This window comes from Camelus bactrianus, chromosome 6 (assembly GCF_048773025.1).
Source record: "Camelus bactrianus isolate YW-2024 breed Bactrian camel chromosome 6, ASM4877302v1, whole genome shotgun sequence".
NCBI classification, from domain to species: Eukaryota; Metazoa; Chordata; class Mammalia; order Artiodactyla; family Camelidae; genus Camelus; species Camelus bactrianus.
Window position 1 is genome coordinate 93783806 of NC_133544.1, and position 26188 is coordinate 93809993.

General features: G+C 40.6%; 1 protein-coding gene across 6 annotated transcripts in view; it reads right to left on the reverse strand.

The window, feature by feature from the left end:
* Nucleotides 1–26188, reverse strand: part of USP3 (ubiquitin specific peptidase 3) — an 84100-nt gene that overhangs the window by 1045 nt on the left and 56867 nt on the right. For 4 of the 6 annotated variants that reach the window (XM_074366373.1, XM_074366374.1, XM_074366375.1 and 1 more), the window contains 6 exons: nt 24332–24478; nt 21321–21427; nt 21064–21144; nt 2957–3075; nt 1730–1843; nt 1505–1572 (listed from right to left, as the gene is read on the reverse strand). In XM_074366373.1, the coding sequence (XP_074222474.1) occupies nt 1505–1572; nt 1730–1843; nt 2957–3075; nt 21064–21144; nt 21321–21427; nt 24332–24478 (636 nt within the window). Of the gene's footprint in view, nt 1–1504; nt 1573–1729; nt 1844–2245; nt 2429–2956; nt 3076–21063; nt 21145–21320; nt 21428–24331; nt 24479–26188 lie in introns of those variants that run through there. The other 2 variants (XR_012507764.1, XR_012507763.1) reach the window with 2 other exon arrangements.

A 26188-nucleotide genomic window follows, 5' to 3' on the forward strand; every position in this document is an offset into this window, starting at 1 on the left:
TCTGGAGCACACAAAGCAGTATTCACAGGGCACTGGATTAACGGAGAAACCAAACAGGGAAGGAGCTTTCACCCTAACAAGCACAGGTCAAGGCCTGTGGAAAACTCAGGACCAGATTTCCCGTCAGAGCCTTAGGAGAAGCCTGGGAACACAGTCATCTGCCTTCAAGGAAGCACCTTCCCTCCTCCTCTGGCACCAAGGGCCTTTCTCTCTCCGCGTGACCCCCCCCCCCCACTCACACAGGGAGCCCCGGGTCAGTCCTCCCAGCAAGCGGGGAGCCTGCAGGCAGAGCAGAGACCATCGTCAGCTGCTAGAGAAGCCCTTCCCCTTTACCAAGAACAGCCAGTTGCACTGGTTATGATGATTCTGAATAAACAACGAAAAAGCAAACTCTTGAGGGGAGAAAAATAATATGGAAGTGAAGTGCCAGGAAGAATGATAAAATAGTTAACCACTGAGGAATTTAATGCAGAAAATCAAATTAGTACCAATGGCTTCACAAAGATACTGCAACCATGAAACAGAAATAGGCTGTTATGAAAAAGAGTTAACAGAAAAATGTGATTGCCACAATATAAAGACTTCATGGAGGAGCTAATCTTCAACTTGGATACAGATGAGCCAAAAGTGGTGATCTGGGATGGGGGGAGCCATGGCAGTCTTTAGAAACAAAAAGATGGAAATCATTAAAGAATAATTAAAATGTGTGAAAGATCTAGGAAATTCACTATACATTTAATAGGGGTTCCAGAAGAAAACAGGTTGGGGTGGAACAAACAACACTTCCATGAGCTGAAGACACTGGACTAAAGGTGTCCCTGTCAGCACCAAACAGAAATACGTCTGATGTAACTCCTTAAGCCTAAGGACAGGATCCTGTAACCTTCCGAAGGGCAAAAAACACCAGAAATGCACAGACATGTAGTGGCCTTGTCATTTATAACTATGAATGGTAAAGTCAGTGGAACAGTGTCTACAGAGTTCAGAGGGAAAAAAGGATTTTCAGCATGGAGAGTGGCTTGCCAAGTCTGCAGGAAAAGCTGCCATTCTCAAGCAGATCAGCTATCAGAAGGTACACGCCCCTAATCCAGGCTTTCAGGGAAAGAAAGCCATCAAGAATGTTACCTAACAAAATAAGAAATGCACCTGTGAGCTAGATGACATGAAGTAGGTTATTCTAAATAATCCCCCCTTTCCGCCCATTTAAATACCAGTTGGAGTAAAGACTAGTCAGAATTTTGTAGCCACTGGGTGGGTTCTGAACGCTGGGCTCAAGTGCACGCTTCTCCCCTCTGCTTTTGTGTGCCTTCTCTTCATGCTTAGCAACATCCTCTCAGGCCTATTCTTGCCCACCAACACTGAAGGAAAGTTCTCCTTCACTCCTTCACTTTAACAGAGTGAATCCATTGTTCAGGGAGTTAGAGGAGAATTACCAAGAGTGGTGCAAACTTGGGGGCCTTCGCTGTGCCGCCCCCCGCCCTGAGGAGCGCCCCGGCACACTCACCCAGAGCCATGGTGCACCACCACGGCAGCGAGGTCGTACAGGCAGCTCTCCGGGCCGCTGTTCTCGGGCTGCAGGGCAAGGCAGACGGGGCCCCAGGCTGAGTTAGGAGCAGTGGTCAGTGACATCAGCACCTCCCTCCCTCAGCCTCCTCTACCTTCCCTCCGTGAAGACCTGACTTCACTGAAGAGCCATTTTCCCCCGGGCTGACGGCGGTGGTCGCCTTACCTCTAGTAAGTAGCATTTCATATCTAGGCCTCTCAGTGGAAATTCTACATATGTGTCAACTTTGTTTCTTAAATATGCTGTCCAATGAAATCTTTTCAAATGTAAGCACAGCACCTGGATGAGAGAGAAAGACAAAAATTATGAACACACACCTGGTTTACCTTTCAGTCAAAATTAACTACTTGTTAACTACTTGTCTCTTAAATAATTTTTAGGCGGCCTACCAGGTTTTCTCTTGATTCTTGTTACTGGTTTCTCCCATGAATACCTCACTGTGATACTGTGATTTATAATAATATGTATTTAGTCTTTGTCTCCTTTTCTGGCACAGAACTTCTAAAACCCTTGAAATTTGCAAGTGAAGAGTGCCATAAAAATGCCTTTTGTTATGTTAATGAGGTACGGGGGCTTGTGGCCAAGAGAGCCAGTTGAGATGAGAGAGCTGGAACTTTGAGCCCCACCCCCCGAACGCCCAGAGGGGAGAGGGACTGGAAGTTGGGCTGCCTGTGACTTAACCAGTCATGCCTGTGGAATGAAGCCCAAAAGGACAGGGTCTGGAGAGCTTCCAGGTTGGGGAACCATTACGCTTCCACCTGCCACCATGCCGGGCCCCAAACTCCACGAGGCAGAAGCTCCTCTGTTCAAGTCTTCACCCTTTGTATCTCTTCATCTGGTGGTTGACTCATATCCTTTAACATCCTTTGTAATAAACCGGTAATCTAGTGAGTAAATGTGTTTCCTGAGTTCTATGAGCTGCTCTAGCAAATTAATAGAACGCAAGGAGGGGGCCGTGGGAACCTCTGATTTATAGCCAGTCAGTCAGAAGCACAGGTCACAACGTGGACTTGCAGCTCAAGTGTCTGAAGTCCGAGGAGGGGGCCGTGGGAGCCGTCAGTCTGTAGTTTCGTGGAGAAGCATGCACAGGTTAACAGCCTGGGCTTGTGGCGGGTGTCTGATGGGGAGGACGGCCTTGTAGGACTGTCAGAACTGAGCTGAACTGCAGGACACCCACGGTGTCAAAGAATTGCTTGTTAGTGGCGTAGTGGGAAAACGCCCCCCTCCACACACTATAAATGGTGACCAGGACACATTTACTTATGAATTCTAAAAGGGTTTATTTAGCTTTACTGAAAACCCTAGAGACCAATGCAGAACAGATTGTCTCCCAATCGGTCATAAGCATTTTTCCCCTCAAAATTGCATTATAATTTAAAACTCAACACTTACCTTGGGTAGTTTTTGAATCCAAAACTTTTTAGTGGACTTTTGTTTTTTCTTACACTTGTGGCACATGTATAACTCTGTTTCATCGAGTTCTTCTAAGTCAGTAAAACTGCGAAGACAATCTAAAACCAAATTGCGGCAGCATTAAAACAGGATATATCTTATAGAGGCAGCGTGCTGCAGAAAAGACACTGAACTCTGAAGCTGAGCAGCTCAGGTTCAGATCTCAGGTTTATCACCTACATGATCGTGAGAAAGTCAGCCTTTCTGGGTTGCAAAATGGAGACCAAAAAAAGTCTGCACTGAAGAACTGTTGTGTGGAAGAGAAATAATGTGTATAATGTGCCTGGCATCTGGGGACAATCAATGAATGACAGATGATATTGTTGGGTTTGCTATTATTAATGAAAGAATTAATCTGGATAATTCTGACAAAAATGGTTCCCTAATGAAATCAAGGTTAAAATAGCAATTTTCTCTCATATCTTACATAACAAAGGACAAAGTGCCAAGTTCATACAAAAGTCAAATTTAGATCAAACATTTTCACAGCCATAACTTATTAAAAAGCAAACACGGATTACAGAAGCTGCATTTCTGACCTTCCTGCTACTTCATCTCCAGTGAATCCTTTGTTTCATACTCTACTCAACCCCCCCTGGATAACCTGGATATTTTTTCTTTTAAAGATTTAACTGTAATCTGGAGTTTGGTCAACTTTGGCCCCAAGCCAGTCCAGCCACCTGGTTCTGCTCCAAACTGCATTTAAAGTCTGCCCACTCGTTTATATGCTCTGACTGCTTTTACACCACAACCGCAGGACCGAGTAGTTGTGACACGGTATTTGCCCCAAAGCCTAAAATAGCTACCATCTAGCCCTTTATAAAAAAAAGTCTGCTGCCTCCTGTTATATTAGGAGTATATTCAGAAGTCCGTATAAACATGTATGTATTGTTCTGTAAAGAATTAATGTTTTCCAGAGAAAAATATGCATGCTTTTGTACCCTCCACTACGATAAAGAAATGGGTTCTCCAGTACGTGATGAGCCAGTCTCTGTGAATGGCACCCCCTAGAGTGGTGCAGGGGCGCCCTGTGCGGCAGCCCTCTTTGATCACAGTAAACCTACTTATCATTAGTCACCATACATAAGTGACAACATTTTTTTTCTTCCGATGAGAACATTTAAGATTTACCCTCTTAGTAACTTCCAAATATGCAGTGCAGTATTAACTATAGTCGGCGTGCCTTACATTACCTTCTCCTTAACTTTCTAAGTGCAAGTTTGTAAATTTTGGCTCTTTGACTCTGTTCACCCCTTTTGCCCACCCCCACCCCTGGTTCTGACACCCACCAATCTGTTGTGTCTATGAACTGTTTTTTTTTTTTTTTTCAGATTCCATATATAAGTGAAATCATATGGTATTTGTCTTTCTCTAACTTACTTTATTTAGCACAATGCCCTTAAGATCCATCCATGTTGTCCCAAATAGCAAGATTTTATTTTTTCATGACTGAATTATATTCCTCTGTGTGTGTGTGTGTGTCGCACTTTCTTTATCCATTCATCCATCAATGGACACTTAGGTTGTTTCCATATCTTGGCTATGCTGCAGTGAACATGGGGGTGCATATATCTTTTCAAATTAGTGTTTCCGTTTTCTTTGGATGAATAAGCCAGAAGTAGAACTGCTGGATCGTATGATAGTTCTACTTTTAATTTCTTGAGGAAACTCCATACACAGTGGCCGCACCAATTTACATTCCCACTAACAGCGCACAAAAGGTTCCCTTATCTCTACGTCCTTGCCAACACTTGTTATTTGCTACCTTCTTGATGACAGCCATTCTGTCAGGTGTGAGGTGGTATTTCTCTGTGGTTTTTATTTTTACTTCCTTGATAATTAATGATGTTGAGCATCTTTTCATGTACCTGATGGCCCTCTGTATGTCTTTGGGAAAATGTCTAGGCCGATCTTCTGCCCATTCTTTATAGCTGACTCTTGAACAACGCAGGTTTGAACTGTGCAGGTCCACTTGTGTGCAGATATTTTTCAGCAGTAAATACTACAGTATTACATGGTCTGTGGTGAGCTGAATCCATGGATGCAAAGGACTGGGTATGAAGGGCCAAGTATAAATTATACACGGACTAAACCCTCATTGCTCAAGGGTCAACTGTAATCAGATTGTTTGGGGGTTTTGCTATTGAGTTTTTTTATATGTTTTAGATATTAATCCCTTATCAGATAAGTGACACAAATGCTTTCTTCCATTCAGTAGGTTGCTTTTCCATTCTGTTGCTGATTTCCTTTGCTGTGCAGAAGCTTTGTAGTTTAATGTAGTCCCACTTATTTATTTTTGCTTTTGGACTCAGATCCAAAAAATCGTCACCAAGACTGATGCCAAGGAACTTACTAGGTATGTTTTCTTCTAGGAGTTTTAGGGTTTCCAGTCTTCTATTCAATTCTTTAATCCATTCTGAGTGAACTCGTGTGTAAGATAGTGGTCTAGTTTCATTTTTTGCATGTGGCTCTCCAGTTTTCCAAATACCATTTATTGAAGAGACTGTCCTTTCCCCGTTGTATATTCTTGGTTCCCTTGTCATAAAATAACTGACCATGTACGTATGGTTTATTTCTGGGCTCTCTGTTGTTCTTTTTATGCCAAAACCGTACTGTTTTGATGACTGTTTGAAATCAGGGAGCATAATACCTCCAGCTTTGTTCTTTTTTCTCAAGATGGCTATTCAGTGTGTGTGTGTGTGTGTGTGTGTGTGTGTGTGTGTGTGTGTGTTTCTGAATTATCTGTTCTAGTTCTGTGAATAATGCCACTGGTATTTTTATAGGGACTGCATTAAACCTGTAGACTGCCGTGGGCAGTATGGTCATTTTCCCCACTGATTCTTCCAGCCTGTGAGCAAGTGTCTCTTTCTGTTTGTATCACCTTTGATTTCTGTTATCAGTGTTGTGTAGTTTTCTGAATATAGGTCTTTTACCTGCTTGGTTAGATTTCTGGGTTTCACTCTTTTTGATACAGTTGTCAGTGGGATTGTTTCCTTAATTTCTCTTTCTGGTAGTTCATTCTTAACATACAGAAATGTAACAGATTTTTGTATGTTGACTTAATATCCTGCAACTTTACTGTTCATTTTATTCTGAGTTTTTTGGTGGAGTCTTTGGGAGTTTCTATATATAATAATACCATGTCAGCTGCAAACAGTGATAGTTTTACTTCTTCCTTTCAGATTTGAATGTCTTTTGTTTCATCTTCTTGCCTAACTGCTCTGGCTAGGACTTCCAACATTATGTTGAATATAAGTGGCTTGAGTGGACATCTTTGTCTTGCCTCTGATCTTGGAAGGAAAGATTTCAGCTTTTCACCACTGAGTATGATGTTGGCTTTGGACCTGGCATATGTGGCCTTTATTACGTTGAGGTGTACTCCCTCTATACCCACTTTGAGAGGTTTTTTTTTTTTAAATCATAAATGGATGTTTAACTTTCTTAAATACTTTTTCTGCATCTATAGAAATGATTATATAATGTATATCTCTCATTTTGTAAATGTGGTATATCACACTGACTGACTTTGCAGATGTTGAACCATCCGTGCATGCCTGGAGTAAATCCTACTTGCTCATGGTGTATGATCCTTTTACTGTACTGCTGAATTGGGTATGCTATTTTTTTTTTTTTTTTTTTTTAGGATTTCTGTGTTTATGTTCATCAGGAATATTGGCCTTTAAGTTTTCTTCTCCTTCTCCTTTTTTGTGGTGTCCTTGTCTGATTTTGATATTAGGTAATGCTGGCCTCAATGAGTTTGGAAGGGTTCCCTCCCCTTCTGTTTATTGGAAGAGTTTGAAAAATATTGTATTCTTCTTTGAATGTTTGGGAGCGTTCACCAGTGAAGCTGTCTGGTCCTAGACTTTTGTTTTTTGGGAGACTTTGATTACTGATCAGTTTCCCTACTAGTAATGGGTCTGTTCAGATTTTCCGTTTCTTCATGAGTCAGTCTTGGTACATTGTATGTTTCTAGGAATTCTTCTGTGTTGTCCAGCTGGTTGGCATACTAATTGGTCAGAGTAGTCTCTGATGATACGTGGCATAGTTTGGTAAGTTGTAATGTCTCTTTTTCATTTCTGGTTGTATCTGTTTGAATGTTCTCTCTTTCTGTTTGGTAAATCATAGTTAAAGACTTGGCAATTTTGTTTATCTTTTCAGAGAAACAACTCTTAGTTTTATTGGTCTTCTCTATTTTCTTTTCAGTCTCAAATTCATTTATTTCTGCTCTGATCTTTGTTATTTCCTTCCTTCTACAAAGGTTGGGGTTTGTTTGTTCTTTTTCTAGTTCCTTGAGGTGTAAAGTTAGGTTCTTTGAGATTTTTCTTGTTGCTTGAGGTAGGTATTTATTGCTATGAACTTCCCTCTTAAAACTAATCTTGCTGTATCCCCTAAGTTTGGTGTCTTTTATTTCGTTTCATTTTTCTGAAGGTATTGTTTGATTTCTCTTTTGATTTCTTCTTTGACCTACCAATTGTTCAGTAGCAAGTTGTTTTAATCTCCACGTTTGTGATTTTTTTCAATTTTCTTCTTGTAGTTGGCTTCTAGTTTCATAGCATCATGGGCGGAAGAGATGTCTGATATGATTTCAGTGTTCCTAAATGTACTGACTTGTTTTGTGCCTTTATATATGATCCACCTGATGAATAGTCCATGTGCACTTGAGAATAACGTGTATTCCGTTGCTTTTGTATGAAATGTTGTGTATATATCTAACAAATTCATCTGATCTAACATGTCATTTAAGGCTAATGTTTCCTTCTGGATTTTCTGTCTGGATGATCTATGCATCAATGTAACTGGGGTATTGAAGTCCCCACTATTGATTGTATTGCTGTCTATTTGTCACTTTAGGTCTGTTAATGTTTGCTTTATGTAGTCAGCTGCTCCTAGGTGCCTTAATATTTACAAATGTTTCATCCTCTTGTTGGATTGACCCTTTATCATGAGGTAACTCCCATCACTGTCTCTTATTACAGTCTTTGTTTTAAAAGCTATTTCATCTGATAGAACTACTCCAGCTTTCTTTTAGTTTCCATTTGAATGGAATATGTTTTTCCATCCCTTCATTTTCACTCTTTGTGTCCTTACATCTGAAGTGAGTCTCTTGTAGGCAGCACATAAATAAGTCTTGTTTTTTATCCATTCAGCTGCTCTGCCTTTTGATTGGAGAATTTACTTCATTCACATTTAGAGTAACTATTGGTAGGCATGTACCTAGTGCCACCTTGTTCACTGTTTTCTGGCTGTATTTTAGTTCCTCTTTGTTCCTTTCTTCTCTTGCTCTCTTCCTTTGTGGTCTGATGACTTTTAGTGGTATGCTCAGATTCCTTTCTCATTATCTTTTGTGTATCTAGTATGTTTCGCTTTGTGGTTGCCATAAAGCTTACATTATTATATCTAAGGCTTACAACTTACATCAATCTAAGTTGATAAAAGCTTAAGTTCCAACACATTCTAAAGCTCCACATTTTAAACCTCCCAGCATTTTGTTTTTGATTTCACAGCATTTTATCTTGTGTATCCTTTAACTACTGTAGTAATTTATTTTTGTTTTACTACTGTTGCCTTTTAATCTTCATATTAGCTTTATAAGTGATTAATCCACTACCTTTACTGTATATTTACTTTCAATAGTGAGATTTCTCCTTTCATAATTCTGTTAATTAGTGCCCTTCATTAGTGGTGATGAACTCCTTTAGGTTTTGCGGGACTGGAAAAACACTCTTTCCCCTTCAACTCTGAAATGATAACTTTGCTGGGTAGAACATTATTGTTGGAAATTTTTTCTTTCAGCACTTTGAATATTTTGTGCTATATACCATTCTGGCCTGCAAAGTTTCTGCTGAAAAATTAAGATCCTCTCCTTGTTTCTAACTTTTGACATTTTGATTATAATGCGTCTTGGTGTGGGTCTTTTTGGGTTCAACTTTTTGGAACTCTCTGGGCTTCCTGGATCTGGATGTCTGTTTCCTTTCCTGAGTTAGAGAAGTTTTCAGCAATTATTTCTTCAAGTAAGTTTTCTGCCCCTTTCTCTCTTCTTCTGGAACTCCTCTAATGCAAATGTTAGTCGGCTTGATGTTGTCTCATAAGTCCCCTAAGCTAAATTCACTTTTTAAAAGTTTTTCCTTTTGCTGCTCTGATTGGGTGAGTTCCACTGCCCTGTCTTTGAGTTCACTGATACCCTTTTCTCCTTTATCAAATCTTTTGTGATCCCCTTTAGTGTATTTTTCACTTCAGTTATTCTTCAGCTTTTATATTTTCTCTTTGCTGAAGTTGGTATTTGATACTTATATTTTCTGTGTTGAAGTTCTCACTAGTGTTCATCCATTCTTCTGAGATCAGTGAGCAACCTTATGACCATTTTATCAGGTAAACCACTTATCTGTGTAATTAAGGTGGGCTTTTTTTGAGGTTTTATCTTATTTTTTCATTTGGAACATAGCCCTCTGTTTCTTCATTTTGCTTGACTCTATGGATTTGCTACCATGGCCCCCTCTCCGAGTCCTGAAGGACTCAGAAGACTAACTTTATTGTTCAACCATGCGGTAGCTCTTGGTTGTCCCTCAAACCTATGTAATGGTCCAAGCAGATGCCTGTTGTTTTTTTTTTTAATAGTTCCCAGTTGTTGGAGGTATGCCAAGACACGTCACTGTCCCAAGGGGAAGAATCTCATGCAGCAGCTTTTAATGTATGCAAATATATACAGTCCTGTGGGACCACAAGCAAGCCCCACTGGCCACGAGAGCCCTGTGATTTCTAGCTGTCCCACCAGAGTCAAAAAATCAAGGTTCCAGACGAGGTTATAAACTCCTTTCTGCAAGGTACCAGTGAGCTGTGGCAAGGCAGAGAGAGAGTGCAAAGGTGGCGTCCCCAAGCCTGTGTTCCCCGAGAGTATCTCCTCAGCCCCCCTAGACGTGTGCTGAAGCAGAAGCATGCCCCAAAACTCCAGGATAAGCATACTGGTCTCTTTTACAGAAAGACTTGGCATGTGTTTCAGTCTGCTATATGGGCAGTGACCTTCAGGTGGTAGCCTGCCAAGAACTGTATCTCCAATTGTGACAGTCCTGTGGGATCCAGGAACACAAGCCTGCCCTGGTCCCCAGAGCCAGGCAGCCAAGGAGTATCCCATGGGCTCCAGCCACAAAAAAATGGGGCACCAGACATGGGTAAAAGCCCCCCTCCAGGAGATACTGGAGCTGTGGAGCAAGGCAGAGGGAGAAGTAAAGACAGTGCCCATCCTCCACGGTCTTTGGAAAGGAGTACAGCCAGCCTTTAGATGTGTCTTTAGTTAGAAGTCCACCCCTCAGGCTGTAGCTATGATGATACGCTAATATGCCTCTTTCAAAGAAAGACTGCACTCCTAGGTCTGCTGCTTCTTGCTGTGTCTGGAGGGTGATAGCTGTTTAAGAGCTTTCTCCATTGGTTAGAGTCCTGTGGGACCTGTGAACATAAGCCCCAGAGTCAGGTGATATAAAGGTGTCCCTTGACAGCAACTGTGAAATTTGGGATGCCAGACAAGGGTGTAAGTTCCTTTCTGGAAAATACTGGTGAGCTATAGCAAGGAAGAGGGAGAGCACAAAGGTTGCATCCACTGGCCTCTGTTCCCTGAGAGCAACTCTGTAGGTCCCTAAAAATGCGCTAGACTGGACGCCTATCCCTCAGACCCAAGCTCTTGGACAAGCAGTCTCAGAAAGACCCGGTGTGTTTCAGTCTGCTGTCTGTGCAGTGCCCTGGGGTTGGTCATTTGCCAAGAACTGTCTCTCAATTGTTATAGTCTCAGGGGCCCCAGTAGTGAATGCAAGCCCCTCTGGTCCACAACTAGGAGATCAAGGGGCATGCCCTGGGCGGGAGCTGCAAAAACCAGGGCATCAGATGCATGTAAACGCTCCCCTCCAGGAGATACAGGTGCTCAGGCAGAGGACAGCCTGAAGATGGTGCCTGCTGGAAGGAGCAAAGATAGAGAGGGAGCTTAAGGATGGCACCCACTAAAGACAAAAAAAGCGTGCGCGCACACACGCGGCAGCACCTGCAGGTGTTAGCCAGGCGGAGGGGGAACACAAAGACGGCGCCCGCCCCCCATCCCCGGAGAACGTGCCGGTGGGCCCCTGCCCCTCAGGATGATGCTTGGACAGATAACCTCTTCCACATAATGTCTGGTTGCTTTTCAAATGGCTGCTTCTGCAGGGGGCCCTAAGGTGAGTGATTCTGAGCCCGAGCCCTTTAAGAGACATTTCTAAGCATCCCGGGTTTTGTGGACACAAGCCTTGCTGGTTTTCAAAATCAGATGTTTTGAGGCCTCGTTTCTCAGGTGCAGGTTTTAAAAGTTGGGGTGCCTGGTGTGGGTTTCAAACCCTTCCTTCCTCAGGGAGAAGCTGTGGGCTTTGCGTTCCCTCCCGGTGTGGGGTTGCGGTGAGACAGTCTCCGCCTCACTGCGTGCCTCAGCAACGTGCGGGAGTCCGTCTGCTTTTAGAGCTTTTTCAGAGGCAGCTGCGCCATACGTAGGCGGGGAGTTGGTGCGTCCGTGGAGGAGGGAAGCTCAGGATCTTCCTGTGTCGCCCTCTTCAGCTGGAAACCCCCCACCAGGCACTACCGAATGTGCCTTTGCTCCCTGGTCCCAGGGCCTGAGTGTGCATCCTGCTCGTGCCTTCCCTTGGCTTTTCCTTTTTTTTTGAGCCCTTTGTCCTAACAGATCTCAGGAATACAACATTGCCTACTTGCTATTTTATGTCAAGGATGGTTCCTAGGAAAGGATATACTGTTTTGACCTTTTATTTCTTGAAGTGAGACGCAAACAGTAAACTTGAAGTGATGCTGTCTTTAGGGACCTCCCAAGTTCCACATCTCTAGCTACAAGGAGCCCTGACTTTCCCGCAGGCTGGCTGGTCCTGTAAATCCCTGTAGTCTGATCACCATGGTGCCTGTAATCGCTCAAGCTGAAATCATGAGAACTTCCAGCAGTAAGTACTGGTTGTGTCACGTAAAAAGCTGCGTGTGGCCTTGGGGGGCAGGGGAGGAGGTGGGGTTAGATACAGGAAAGAAAAACAGAACTTTCCACATTTAAAAATTAGTATGTAAACACTCAATAAAGTAGCAAAAGAAGGCATCTTCTTCCACATGATAAAGGCCACGTATGAAAAATTCCTATCAAATAATCATACTGAGTAGTGAAAGACTAAAAGCTTTTCTCTTAAGTTAGGAACAAGACAAGGATGCTTTTGCCACTTCTATTCAACATAAGTAGTGGAATTTTTAGCCAGAGCAATTAGGAAGGAAAAAGGAATAAAGGCATCAAAATTGAAAAGGAAAAAGTAAAATTATCTGTTTGCAGATGACATGATCTTTTATGTAGAAAACCCGAAAAATAATTGGTTTTTAAAAACCTGCTAGAACTAATAAATGAACTTTGCAAAGCTACAGGATATAAAATCAACACATAGAAATCAACTTTCTGTAAACTGACAATGAAAAATTGAAATTGTTTCAAACTTTCCAAAAAGAAAATTAAGACAATCCCATTTACATTAACATAAAAAAGGAATAAAATACTTAGTAAAACATTTAACCAAGGAGGTAACACTGGCAAAAAACCACTATAAAACACTGCTGAAGAATTTATAAAGACATAAAAATAGAAATAGATCCCATGTTCATGGATTATTCCATATGCAGCTGTAGTGCTGACATAAACTGAAACGGAATAGGGAGTCCAGAAATAAACCCTCCAAGATAGGGGTCGGTAGGTTTTTGACAAGAGTAACAGGATCATTCAGTGAGGAAAGGACAGTCTTCACCAAATGGTGCCAGGGAAGCTGGATGTCCACATGCAAGAGTGAAGTTAGCCCCTTCCCTAATACCATATCCAAACATTAACTCCAAACTCTTAGAAGAAAATGCAGGGGAAAAGCTTCATGACATTTCCCCAGAGAAGACACACAAATGGCCACTAAGCACGTCATTCAACATCATTAATCATTAGTAAAATGCAAGTCAAAAGCACAATGAGATACCACTTCACAATATGATGGCTATTATTTAAAAAAGTAAAATAACAGGTGTTAGGTATAATATAGAGAAATTAGAATCCTCACGCGTTGCTGGTGGGAATGTAAAATGTGGCAGCCACTGTGGAAAACAGTTCTGCATTTCCTCAAAAAGGAATCACCTTATGATCTAGATATATATATATAGCCAAGGTATAGACTCAGGAAAATTGAAAGCAAGGACTCAAAACAGATTTGTACACTTACATGTGCAGCAACATTATTCACAATAAGCAAAATACAAAAACAACCCAAGTTTACTCAACAAATTACAGGGTAAACAAAATATGGTATATATGTGTAGTGGAATATTACTCAGTCTTAAAAAGGAAGGCAGTTCTGACACATGCCATAATATGGATGAGCCTTGAAAACATGCTAAGTGAAATAAGCCAGTCATAGAAGGGTAACAGTATGACTCACAGAAAATAGACCAGAGGTACCAGGGCTAGAAAGACAGGAATGGGGGTTACTATTTAATTGGTACAGTGTCTGTTCCAGAAGGTAAACAGAAGTTCTGGAAATAGTGGTGGGTGATGGCAGCATAATATTGTGAGTTTACTGAATGCTGCTGAATGGTACACTGAAAAATTAACATGAGAAAATGTATGTATATTTTACCAACATAAAAAACCTTTTTGTAAAATAAGTGAAAATCAGTATCTGCTTGAAATGTTCGTAAACAAACTGAGAGTAGCCAAGAACGATGACTGAGATGCTAAGTCACTCAGCCTCTCAGTCCCACACTAAGCAAGTGGCCGTGTGACTTGCCAGCGAGACACCGTTCCCTGGGTCTCCCCAAGCCACACAGCACTGACAAGCAGAAACAACTCGACGGTGGGGAGTCATTTTTCTCCCTATAGTTAGCCTCACCGGTCCACTCAGGGCCCCTCCCCATGTATGGAAGCGTGCGGTCATGCAGAGGGGGCTACTGGGAAGTTAGCAGGTGGCATTGTGAAATCTCCTTTGATAATTATTTAGAACCTCTCATTTCAAGACTATGATACCCTTAGAAATGTTGAGATTATTGAAAGAATATATTAACATTTCACAGCAAATTACTTGCATGTTTTGAGACCAAAATGTAAAATGCATAGAAATACTGGACCACGCGCTGGTTCCTGCTCCCACCACGACACTGGTGGGCGCCTCTGCAGCGCCCGGGCCGCCCTCGCTCTCCACGGAGGCCCTGGCTGCTTTCCACGAGCAGGTCCCCGAGCGCAGCACCTGGCCCTGGCCCTGCAGCATCCTGCTCCTTTTCTGAAAACAAAGCCTCTCTCTCCAGCAGCTATCCAGTCCTTATCTTCTCCCCGACACAAAAGAGGCTCCTTTCACCTTCCCCAAGCATCTTTTTGCTTTCCAGCATTTTCTCCCTTTGTATTTTTCTTTGTCTTTTCAAAAGGCTTAAGCCCAGGTTGACCACCAGGTGTTCACACAGCCGGCTTACGCACTAGGCAGTACAGAGTTCCTTCCTTTGCAGATGAGGCCACACGTCATAATCCAAAGTGGAATAGAAGACGTGAAGGGCCCACCAGACGATTCATGAGCAAGCAGTACAAGCTGAGCCTAGTTTTCCTAACTCTCAGATTAAAAAATGGTGGCTCAGGCTGCCTCTAGGAGCCCTCTTGTGTTCTCACACGTCATCCTGACACTACGGCAGGCTCAGGAGCCCCGTGCCTGCTTCTGTACCCCAGACAGTGCTCAGGTTAGAAGACTGGCATGCCCGTGGGCAGCCTCTAGGGAGATTTAATCAAGAAACGTAACAAATCCTAGCTGGATTTGTAGAGAACTACCCCAACAACACAGTCAACTCCCTATGGGTTTTATTTGTTCTGCTGTATTAAATTTATTGGTAAGATTTTGGGGGGGAGGTAAACAGTTTATTCTAGGAAGAGCAACTCATTTAGAGATAAAACCACTTAAAAATTACAAGTATGTACTGTTTCATTGTTTCTAAGAACAGTTTAAGTTTAAAAAGCTATAAAGCTCTACGTAGTTATCAAAGGAATAAAGGCAACCACAGAGTAAGAATCAACAGAATGCAATAATCCAATCATAAAGCACAGTCAAATGTGCCTACGTATTCAAGAAATCAATCATGTAAGTTATTAATAAGTATTCATTTGTGTCCTTTTAGATTCCACATATAAGTGATATAATATGGCATTTTTCTCTTTCTGGCTTACTTCACTTAGGATGACAACCTCCAGGTCCATCCATGTTGCTGCAAATGGCATTATTTTATTTTTTATGGCTGAGTAGTATTCCATTGTGTATATATACCACTTATTCTTTATCCAGTCATCTGTTGATGGACATCTGGGTTGTTTTCAGGCCCTGGCCATTGTAAATAGCACTGCTATGAACATTAGGGTGCATGTCATGTGTCTTTTTGAATTATATTTTTCTCCGGATATATGCCCCAGGAGTGGAATTGCTAGATCATATGGTAAATCTGTTTTTAGTTTTTTAAGAAACCTCCACACTGTCCTCCATAGTGGCTGCACCAATTTACATTCCCACCAGCAGTGTGGAAGAGTTCCTTTTTCTTCACACCCTCTCCAGCATTCTGGCTGTGAGGTGATAGCTCATTGTAGTTTTGATTTGCATTTCTCTAACAATTAATGATGCTGAGCATTTTTTCATGTGCTTGTTGGCCATTTCTGCTTTGGAGAGATGTCCGTTTAGGTCTTCTGACCATTTTTGATTGGATTATTTGGTTTTTTGATATTAAGGTGTATGCGTTGTGTTTATATATATCGGAAATTAGTCCCCTGTCAGTTGTAGTATTTGCAAATAGTTTCTCCCCCTCTGTAGGTTGTCTTTTTGTTTTGTTGATGGTATCCTTAGCTGTGCAAAAGCTTTTAAGTTAACTTAGATCCCATTTGTTTATTTTTGCTTTTATTTCCATTACTGCAGGAGCTAGTTCAAAAAATACAGTGCTGTGATTTATGTCTAAGAGTGTTCTGCCCATGCTTTCCTCTAGGAGTTTTGTAGTATCTGGTCTTACATTTAAGTCTTTTAATCCATTTTGAATTTGGTTTTGTGTATGTTAGCTAATGTTCTAATTTCAGTCTTTTACATGTAGCTGTCCAGTTTCCCCAGTACCACCTCTTGAAAAGATTCTTTTCTCCCTTGTATGCTCTTGCCTCCTTTGTCGCAGATGAACTGACCACCTGTGTGTGTGTGTATTTCTGGACTTTCTGTCCTGTCCCATTGATTTGTGTGTGTGTTTCTGTGCCAGTACCAGTGCCGCGTTTTGTTTGCTGTAGCTCTGTAGCATAGTCTGAGGTCAGGGAGCATGATTCCCCCAGCTCTGTTCTTTTTCAAGATGGTTTTGGCTCTTTGGGGTCTTCTGTGTTTCCACACAAATTTTAACATTCTTTTGTTCCCGGTCTGTGAAAAATATCATTGGTAATTTGATACGGATTGCACTGAATCTGTAGATTGCCTTGGGTAGTATGGCTATTTTAATATTGATTCTTCCAACTCAAGAACATGGTATATCGTTCCATTTGTTAATGTCACCTTCAGTTTCTTTTATCAGCATCTTACAGTTTTTGGTGTACAGGTCTTTTGTGTCCTTGGGTACCTTTATTGCTAGGTATTTTATTTTTGGTGCAATGTTAAATGGTATTGTTCCCTTAATTTATTTTTCTGCTATTTCATTGGTAGTGTATAGAAAGTGTAGGATAGGTTTTCTATCCTGCAACTTCACCAAGTTCATCGATGAGTTCTAGTAGCTTTCAGGTTGCTTCTGTAGGGTTTTCTATGTATAGCATCATGTCCTTTGCAAACAGTGACAGCTTTACTTCTTCGTTTCCAATTTGGATTTCTTTTATTTTTTTTCCTTCTGACTGCTGTGGCTATGACTCCCAAAATGGAGTGGGGCAGGAGGAGGACTTTAACCCCTTACCAATGCCCAGAACACAGATCTGCTTCCACAGGCCTTCACTGCAAGCTTTATTATTACATACAATTATCCTTACAGGATTATAAAGGATGTTTATTTTACTCTTTGTGTTCTTCTAATTTGTCCCTGAGTTATACCATACACACAGAAAGGTTTCTCCTTCTTTGATGTAAACATATACACACAAACACTTCTTTAAAAGGCAGACTGTCTAGGTACAACACCTTGACATTCACAGGTTTGACACTTGCCATTTTCACTATCTGAGAAGTCTGAATGGTCTTCAAATGTATTACTTAAATATTTTGCAGCATCACGAATATGAATCTCACTTGAGACCTCATATGTAGAAGTGTCAGGTGGCCAGGGGACAGTCCCCTAGGCACCCAGCACCCACATCTCAGCCCAGCTTTGTTGTTCTCTACGTACCTTCACGTCTCTCGTGAAGGATCTGAGGAAACTGCTTAACTTTTTCATTTGTACTTGACTGTATTTCATGAGGGAAAAAACAATATACACGTGCCATGGTGTACAGAAGGCGTACGCTGCTCAAGGATTTTAATGCACATATTTTTTTACCCTTATACAAATGGTAGAATTCATGGAGTAATTCTGTTCATACTTCCATGGATAGTGTTTTTTGCTCTACAGTATTTTATACCTACCGTTCTGTGGCCTAGCTGTTGATCAGTTTTATCTTTCTTAAACGCCACAAGATACTAAACCAGGGCCCTACTGGTGGACACTGTTTCCATGAATACCTTTTATATATGTTACTGTCCACATTCACAAGTGAAACGACTATGTCTAAAAAAAAAAACGCCTGTTAAAAATGGTGACCACCACCCTCTGAAAACAGTTGTACCAGCCTACACTCCATCAGTATGAGCGTGCCCACTTCCCAAAACTCACTAACGATGGATTCATCTGTATCGTTTTGACCAATTTTGCTTCACTTACACTTTCTTGAATAAGTGAGACTTATTTTCTTCAGATGTAAATTGAGCACGTGCATTTTTCCTCCTTATTCATGTATTTGCCCAACTACTTTTTTTCATATATACATTACAAATATTTGTTTCAAGTTTATCATCTTTTTCTACTTTTGTTTATGGCATCGTTTACCATTATACAGTTAAATTTATGAGTTTCTGGCCTTGGTGATATACTTGGAAGGATCTCCTTCCGACAACATGATCAAAAAGATGTTTTCCTATAATGTCCCTGTGGTTTCATTTTTCACACTAAATCCCGAAACCTCTAACTGCTTTGGGAAGATATGAGTTAGGGACAAAAATTCATGTTTCCCACATAAAATTTCATTTACAGTAATACCATTTATTGACTACTTTCTTCTTTTCTCCACTGATTTGAAATTCTTCCTTTGCTATATAACACATCCCCACCTACACATTCCTGCCCAGCACCTGCTGCATTAGTACTTCTAGGCCATGACTTGCTTCATCTCTGCCCTGCTCCATCATGTTTGTTTTAAAACCTTTTTAGTCTCTCTTAAAAATATCTGCTTAAGGAAGAAATGCTTAACTAGAATAAGTTTAGGGAGTAATTCTGGGGAAAACTGACATCTCTGTCATGTTGGGTCTTCTCACCCAAGAACATGCCATGGCTCTGTCTGTCCTGTAATGCTTTATAATCTGTTCCTCGGGGTCTTGCATAGTTCTCATTAACTTTATTAAGTACTCTGAGCTTTCACTGCAACTGCGAATAGGACCCTTTGCTATATACAGGAAAGCAATTGTTTTGCCTATTAATTTTCTATTTGGCTCCATGTTAACTTATTTACCAAATTAGTATCTGCATTTAATTTTTAACTGAAGTCTGGAAAGGCAGACCTCCCGCTCAGTCCTGCTCTCCAGAGACGGCTACCGGGACACGCTCCTCCCCCACGTCCAGCTGATCCTCTTGAAACGTTCTAGGTGTGTCGATACCTTGGTCTTCCCTCTTCGTTATTTATTCTTGGTTCTCTTCCTCGTCTATTGCCTCGTCCCTCACTCAGACTCCTGACTGTAATGGAAAGTCATTAGTGCTCCACTGGTGGTTACGACATGGATAATCCATGCCTATTCCTGTAATAACAGCACTTTTTTTCTTCTAATATTAGAAAGTATGATTTTGGGGGAGAAGAAAAATCAAAATGCCCAAATACAGATTTTGATAAAATTCCAAATCCATTACTGATTAAATCAGGCTTGTATCATTGGAATAGATCCTACTTGGTCTCCATTGCTTTAGTACAGCACTATATTCTATTTGCTAGCATTTTATCTAGGAGTTTTTGATTTATATAATATTAGTAAGAATAAGCGACATTTTCTTTTCTTTTTGATGGTATCAGTTAGGTTTTTAGACCTGGGGTTATTTTAACCTGTCTTACTATGCATCCTTTCAAAGTTAAATAATTTCAGGTGCCAGTGGTCTTTCTCACCATCACCTTTCCTTTTTAAATGAAAGCTAACCTTAACAATTACAGATCCAAAAAAGCACACAAGAAATTTTTGCCAGGTAGACTTATAAGCATGTTAAAGCAAAAGACTTATCAGGTAATCACACATCTCCATCCCCATTTAGTAAAGAAATGGGCATCAGTCAACTCTAATTCATCACACTCTGCACTGTCCAAGAAAAAATCAGAGCTCTTAATTGATATTAGTGGTAAACAAAAAGAGAATGCAACACTACCAGACCCTATCATACACTTTTTAAAGCTGACAGTAAGCTCTTTAACAAAATAAAAATCAAGTCTGACAATCCAATTATATTTATATAGTTTCACTGACTTCCCCTCTCAATGATCAAATGTTTGTTTTATGATTTAGTTAGCCTATATTCATGTGCCATAAATATAAAGGGAAAGTGGTGACATTTGCTACTTTGTGCTATTTTCTTAATCTCAGATAGGCCAAAAAAGAGCTTTGGAGACACATACTATAGCCACATATTTTAGGGGGAAGTGGAGTGGATGGGGGCTTCCTTAAATTTCTCCTGTATTTCTGTTCAAAAGAGACAGTCAACACTGTTGGATAGGTGGGGAACACACTAAAAGCATCTACAAAGTGTATTCAGGTACATTTTGCAGGGTAACCTGATTCCAGAGCAGCGCTGTCCAACAGAACCCTGAGCAGCAATGGAAACGCCCTGCGTCTGTGCTGATCGGCACAGCAGCCACTAGCCGCACGTGGTTACCGAGCACTCTAAATGCGGCTAGTGTAACTGAGCAGCCCAGTTTTCAATTTTAATAGGCACGTGTGACTCACGGTTGTCATATTGGACAGTGCAGTTTTAGATCAATAGAATCCTCTATTTTCCAAGAAAAGATATTATATGTTTATTAATCATTATGACAATACTTCCTAAAACAGTTGAAGAGGTAAAGAAAATTACTTGCAGTGGACACGCAATTCAAGGTAGGAATTCTGTTATCTGCCTTCAGTGCAGAGGTACTTAATGAGAGGACGCAAGCTACATCCTGTTTCTTTTTTCTATCCTAGTTTCTTTTTATAAATAAAAAGAAAACATAGTCATGTTAGTGGTTGGTCAAGGGCAGGTCTTTTGCCTTGACTAAGCAGTTAACACTCATCAAGGGAAAACGTTTGTTCAAAAATCTCTCAAAGTAAATGTGAATTTTAAAAATCTTGCAATTAAAAGCAAGGCCTCAGGCTTAACCAACAGCTGTATCATCACTAGAGTCATTAGTCATACAACAGATTAAATGACACTGTAATTTAGCAAAGTTTTATAAGTGTTCTTTCTCTGTGTTCTAGTGGAACATCCAGAGAATAAACTGTGTTTCATTAGATCAGAAAAAGTTTTGCTATAGACTTTTAAGTTTAAAATTAGTATTTATAAAGAGGAGAAAGGTGAGAAATGTTTAGTTTGACCTAAAATCTCTGGCAGGCATTCTTGCTAAATCGATTTTTTTTTGGCTTGAAAGCGACACTCAGGTTTCACTTTTGTTCAGTTATAACACAAATTCATCAGAACAGTTAACAACACAGCACATGTAGATGGAGCTTAGAAATCTGTCCAGCTACTCAAGGGGGAAAACGAATTCTAGACCGTTAAAGTATCTTTACCTCGTAACGAACAAACTGGTCCATTTTCTTGATTCTTAGAGCGCTTACTTCTGAACTGGCTTGGAATATCTAATGAAAGGTCTTAAAAAGAAAGGAAAATAGAGGACTGTTAAAAGCTTATAACTACACTCAAAATACATCAGTTTTTGAAATTATTTTTTTAACATTTATCTCTTTACTGTCTTCATTTTCAAAGGAAACATTATAGTTACTATTTTAATACACGATCATGCATCCAGATGCAAAATATGCCTTACCTAGGAATGGATCAAACTTTCTAGATTCTGTCCCACATATGAGGCAGTTAACTTCATTTTGGAGAATGCCTCCGAATATCGCCGTGACGACTGTAGATGCTCCATTTCTAAAGAAAATCACCACACAGGAAACTCAGTAAAAAAACTAAGTATGTCTAAGAGCTCCTACAGGTGACTCCCTTTGGGGGGACATATACGTCATATATATTCATTTAAATATTAAAAACACAAAACCTTGAAAGCTCTAGTAGACATGTATACGAAATAAAAGGTTTAAGCCACTGACTGGCCACCCCCCAGCCCTCTTTCAGTCTCACCACTTTCTCCATGAGCAACACTGAACGCTTGCCGTTACTAACAAGCAGATCACGTACATGCCTGTTCTCAGGGCAGGCGGGCCCCTTTCTTCCCAAGCGTACCCCTCAGGAAAGAGGGAGCTGTACACTGGAGCCTTTGCAAAGCCTCCTATTACTCAGGGAGCTCTCTCACTTTACTCTGAACAACAACTTCCATCTAAGATGGTTTTAGATTTTTGAGATGGTCAGATTTGGGGCAGGGGTAAACAAATTTAATACATATTTAGTAATTACTGACGGAGGTATCACTTCACAGTTGGAGTGCCGGGTGTTACTGTCAACAAGCCTTTTAAAAAGCTCACGTAAAACACTATTATAATTCCACCATTATCCCCATTTCTCAGACCAGGAAGCTGAGGTTCAAGGTTAAGTAACTTGGTCCAAGTTCACACAGCTGGTCTGACATGAGCACCTACTCCTAACACTGCACTCCTTCTCTGAACTGAACCGGTATTAATGGATACTGAGGATGCTTCATTTGCGTGCTTCGTTAACAGGACTGCAGCAGACACATACCCTCACCTAGTGCACTCACACACGTGATGGCACTTCTGCAGTTACTTAGGCCTGTGAATTGCTCTTTTTTCTTAACAGCAATTTGAGGTGGTTTCTGTCACTTACAGTCAGTAACACTTCCAGTACACTGAACTGTACTGTGAGTTGCTCCAAGTTAAACCTACTGCAGAGACAGACAAACCCTACCCAAGCAATTCTCTTCTTTTTAAAGTTTGCTTCCTCTTCTAGGAAAGGGCTTCCTTCCTTACTGGCAGAAGAAATATAATGGCTTTTTTTCTTAAAAGTTGTTCATAAGATATATGGCTTTAGTTAATTAAAAAGGGAGGATACATTAGGAGTTACAGGATATAGTGGCTATTTCAGGTTTTAGATTTAATGCCTGTCATAAACAAGGGGCACATTTTTAAAAAATCAACTGGAAATAAAAGGCCTGATCCGTTCATACTGATGTTCACATACACAGCTGCCTTTCATTAAAATGGAAACTGCCTTATTACAAACAGTACATTTAAACTCAATGTACTTCTTCCTGTAGAACTTCTTCCTCTGAAAAAAAGACATTAATCAAGTCTTGGCTATCTGATGTGTATGACATTAAGTTTAGGTATACAATGACTTATAACAACATTTGCAATTTCAAAGTCACTGTTTATTTGTTATACTGAACACTAAGTGTTTACATACTGGCTACCTGCACAGGCTGTTATGCTGCGAAGGCCCTTTTTATTGGCACTAATGATTTTCTACATATTCATAAAACCCATCTGCCATTTATGTCTGCCACCCCCACCTTCAGTAGGGTTGGATGTGTTTATACAAGTAAATAGATTTTGTAGTTTTAGCAAATACAATCCTGATCCTGAAATATATCCAGTTAATTTAAGAAATTATAAGGAAACCTGAATTTTGAATATCTGTTATTAATTTATGTTCCTAACTCACTAAAGGAATGTACAACTACTATTCTTGAAAATATTATAAAGAGTTAATACTGAAAACTCATTAGTTACTGAAGGAACACCTTGTGAGTGTCACACGCTCACTCCATCAGGGCACCTGGGTGTCAAATAATGAAGACCCCCCCCTCTTCACACGGACTGTCCGTGATAGAACCCAGCCTAATCTCCCCTGGGCATGAAGCACCAGCATCAGGTACAGAGCAGAAGTTTTCACTGCCTGCCGTGTGTAACTTGGTGCTGGCAGCAAGGACAGTGCCCCCAGGTCACAGGCCCCTTCCCTTCTGTACTGGAGTCTAATGCGAATCTCAGCCACAGGGAGCTGGAGGGCCAAGCATGTGAAGAAGCAGGCAGTTCTTGGCGCTGCTGACAAGGCCAGGGTCGCTGTGAGACTGCTCTGTGATTAAAAAGCCCCATCTCACACAAAATCCCGTTTGCGGACGGCCAGGCAGTAATACTGCAGCCTCCCCTGTGTATTACTTACTCTTTTCGCTCTTTCTTTGGGGAGTCTGTCTTACACACTCCTTTCCTGCACAGGTCAATATAAAACTTTAAAAAAAAAAAATCTGAGCAATAGGAGACTACAATTAACCAAAATCCAAGCTGAAATACAAGTCAACTATCCCTTCCTCAAGCAAAACAAACATTCTGAACTCCATGTACATTTGGGGGCCTTAGTACCTGGGAAAGCTAACTAAAAGGTCTGTTTTGTTCATATTGAGAGGAAAGAAAGAATTCTGAAAACTTACAAATGCCTCAATTTGACTAAAAACAGACATATTCTAGGAAAATGTAAGTCCAAAATGAGGCTTTAGGAAAATTCACATTCAAAATATTGTAAGCCTTCGTTATTAGTGAACAAATTATTTCAGTATATGAAAATTGTCTCCTACCCATTATTCAGTACATTTGGAGGAAAACTTTTAAGTGCATAAATTGTATATAAATTAATTTATAGTAAATAACAATCCTAGCTACCACAAGATGCAAATAAATACAAGATGGCTCTGGTCTAGAAGCAGGAGGCATGTGCTAGTCCACTTGGTCACAAAGTTCCAAGTGCACAAAAGTTTCAGCAGAGGTCCAGGAACACTCTCTGCTGTCCATTATAAATGCAATAAACTATAACAGCAATAGGAATGTCTGAAGTCTTCCTAGAAAGCAAAAGGAAGCCAAATCTTACATGCAACATTTGTTACTTGCAGACAGAGCAGAATTCTCCTGCAGAATTGCTGAGCGGGAAATCCCGTTGAAACCGCCCTGGAGTTCCAAGTGCAGGTGGTCGAGCAGGTAGCGCATGAACTCGTGGGCGTCCTGCTGCTGATAGCCCCTTGGAGCAAACAGAAACTGTCAGTCCCTGTGCGGCCCCGTGTGGCCCCGCGGGCCCCGCCGGAGCGGGAGGGCAGCGCGCCAGGAAGGGCTGCCGCCACTCAGAGCTCAGGGAGGCTTCCCTGCTCCTTCCTCCTCGCTTTCTCCACGTGTTATACATTAAATTCTCTTCAAGAAAGAGTTCTACAACTTAAAAACAAGTCTGAAAATACGGACTACAACCAGAATTTCCCTCAGTACATATTTTCCTCCTTTTCCTTAAGTTTCTTCTGGGAATTATAAATCATGGAAATGATCTGCCTAATCAATGGAACTTAAATCAGAAGTCAATTTAGCATTTCACTGTAAATGTTTCTAAACTATTTAGCAACTAAATATCAACATATGTTCAAGTATTTCTTCTAAGATTATTATGAATAAAATGTTAAAATTCACAGTCAAAAGTATTCAAAGTTAACAGTTCCTTTCGAGATCCAAGGAGGTGCTTTAAACTTTTTCAACACAACTTTTTTTTCGTGACTCAAAGGTAAGATTAGTATTTCTGGTCACATCTCAAATTCTATCACATATAAAAATGTTTTTTTCTCTTACCAAAATAACCTAATGTCTAAGCATTTTCTAAAATGGATCATGAAAACTAGGACCTTGTAGTTACATCAATTTGCATTTTCATCAAACACACATCCATCCCCTTTTAAAACAATCTGCCATTGTGCATTAACAAGTGTATGGACTTGTATAAATAATATACAAGTATATGGACTTGTACAAGTAATGTACATTGTACATTAACAAGTATATCCAACCACACCATGATTCTCTTGTATCAAAATACATTATTTTCTAATGTTTCCTTTACCATTAGAAACACATTTTTTGACTTACAGAAGATCATGGAACACTTAGCTGTTTTATAAAGGTAAGTTATAGGCATCTGTTTCAATTTGTGACCTTCCCCAGACAACGAAAAGTCTCTATTTCTAAGACTAGGAACTGTTTTGATTCTGACCAAATGGAAGCTATTTTTATATAATAATAAAACGGAAAGAAAGATTAAATCCCTATCAAGAGTCTGAGTAGGTGATTGTTAGAAATTTTCTATTAAATCCGAGCCTGATCAATGGTAACTTAACAGTTATTTCTACCTTTCCTATTTAGAGTCAAGAAATTCTGAAGTTCTTACAAAATTAGTCTCGCCTGAGAGGGGATTTAAATGACATCAAACATAAAAGAAGTTTCCTTCACAACAAAGACCAGGGTAATGAGAGTCAATTACGTCTGATCCTCAAGGCTAGACTCTTCAGTAAGGCAACAAATTATAGTCCTTTGACATTGTTACCCTTTAAACACTTCTCCAAACTATCAATATGTCTAAACCACTGTTAGACAATAGAGCCAGATACATTGCTGTCTCACTACAGCATGCTGTTTCAAAAAAGACGGAGAGATGTACTTTAGGCGCCAAAACCATGACTAGGAAGAACCACGACTTGCTTCACAAAGATAAAATCAGCAGAAGGTGGCAAAGGCTGTTGTCAAACACCTGCAGGGCCCCTAATCTGCTGACACCTGATTCCCCACAGGGATGACCAACCTAGGGCAAGAGGGCGCATCCTCTCACAGCAGGGATGGCTCTCTACTCACGTAAGACTAGACAGAGAATGTGGAAAACACAGTGACTTTACAGCCACATTAGGTGACCCTGGTCATT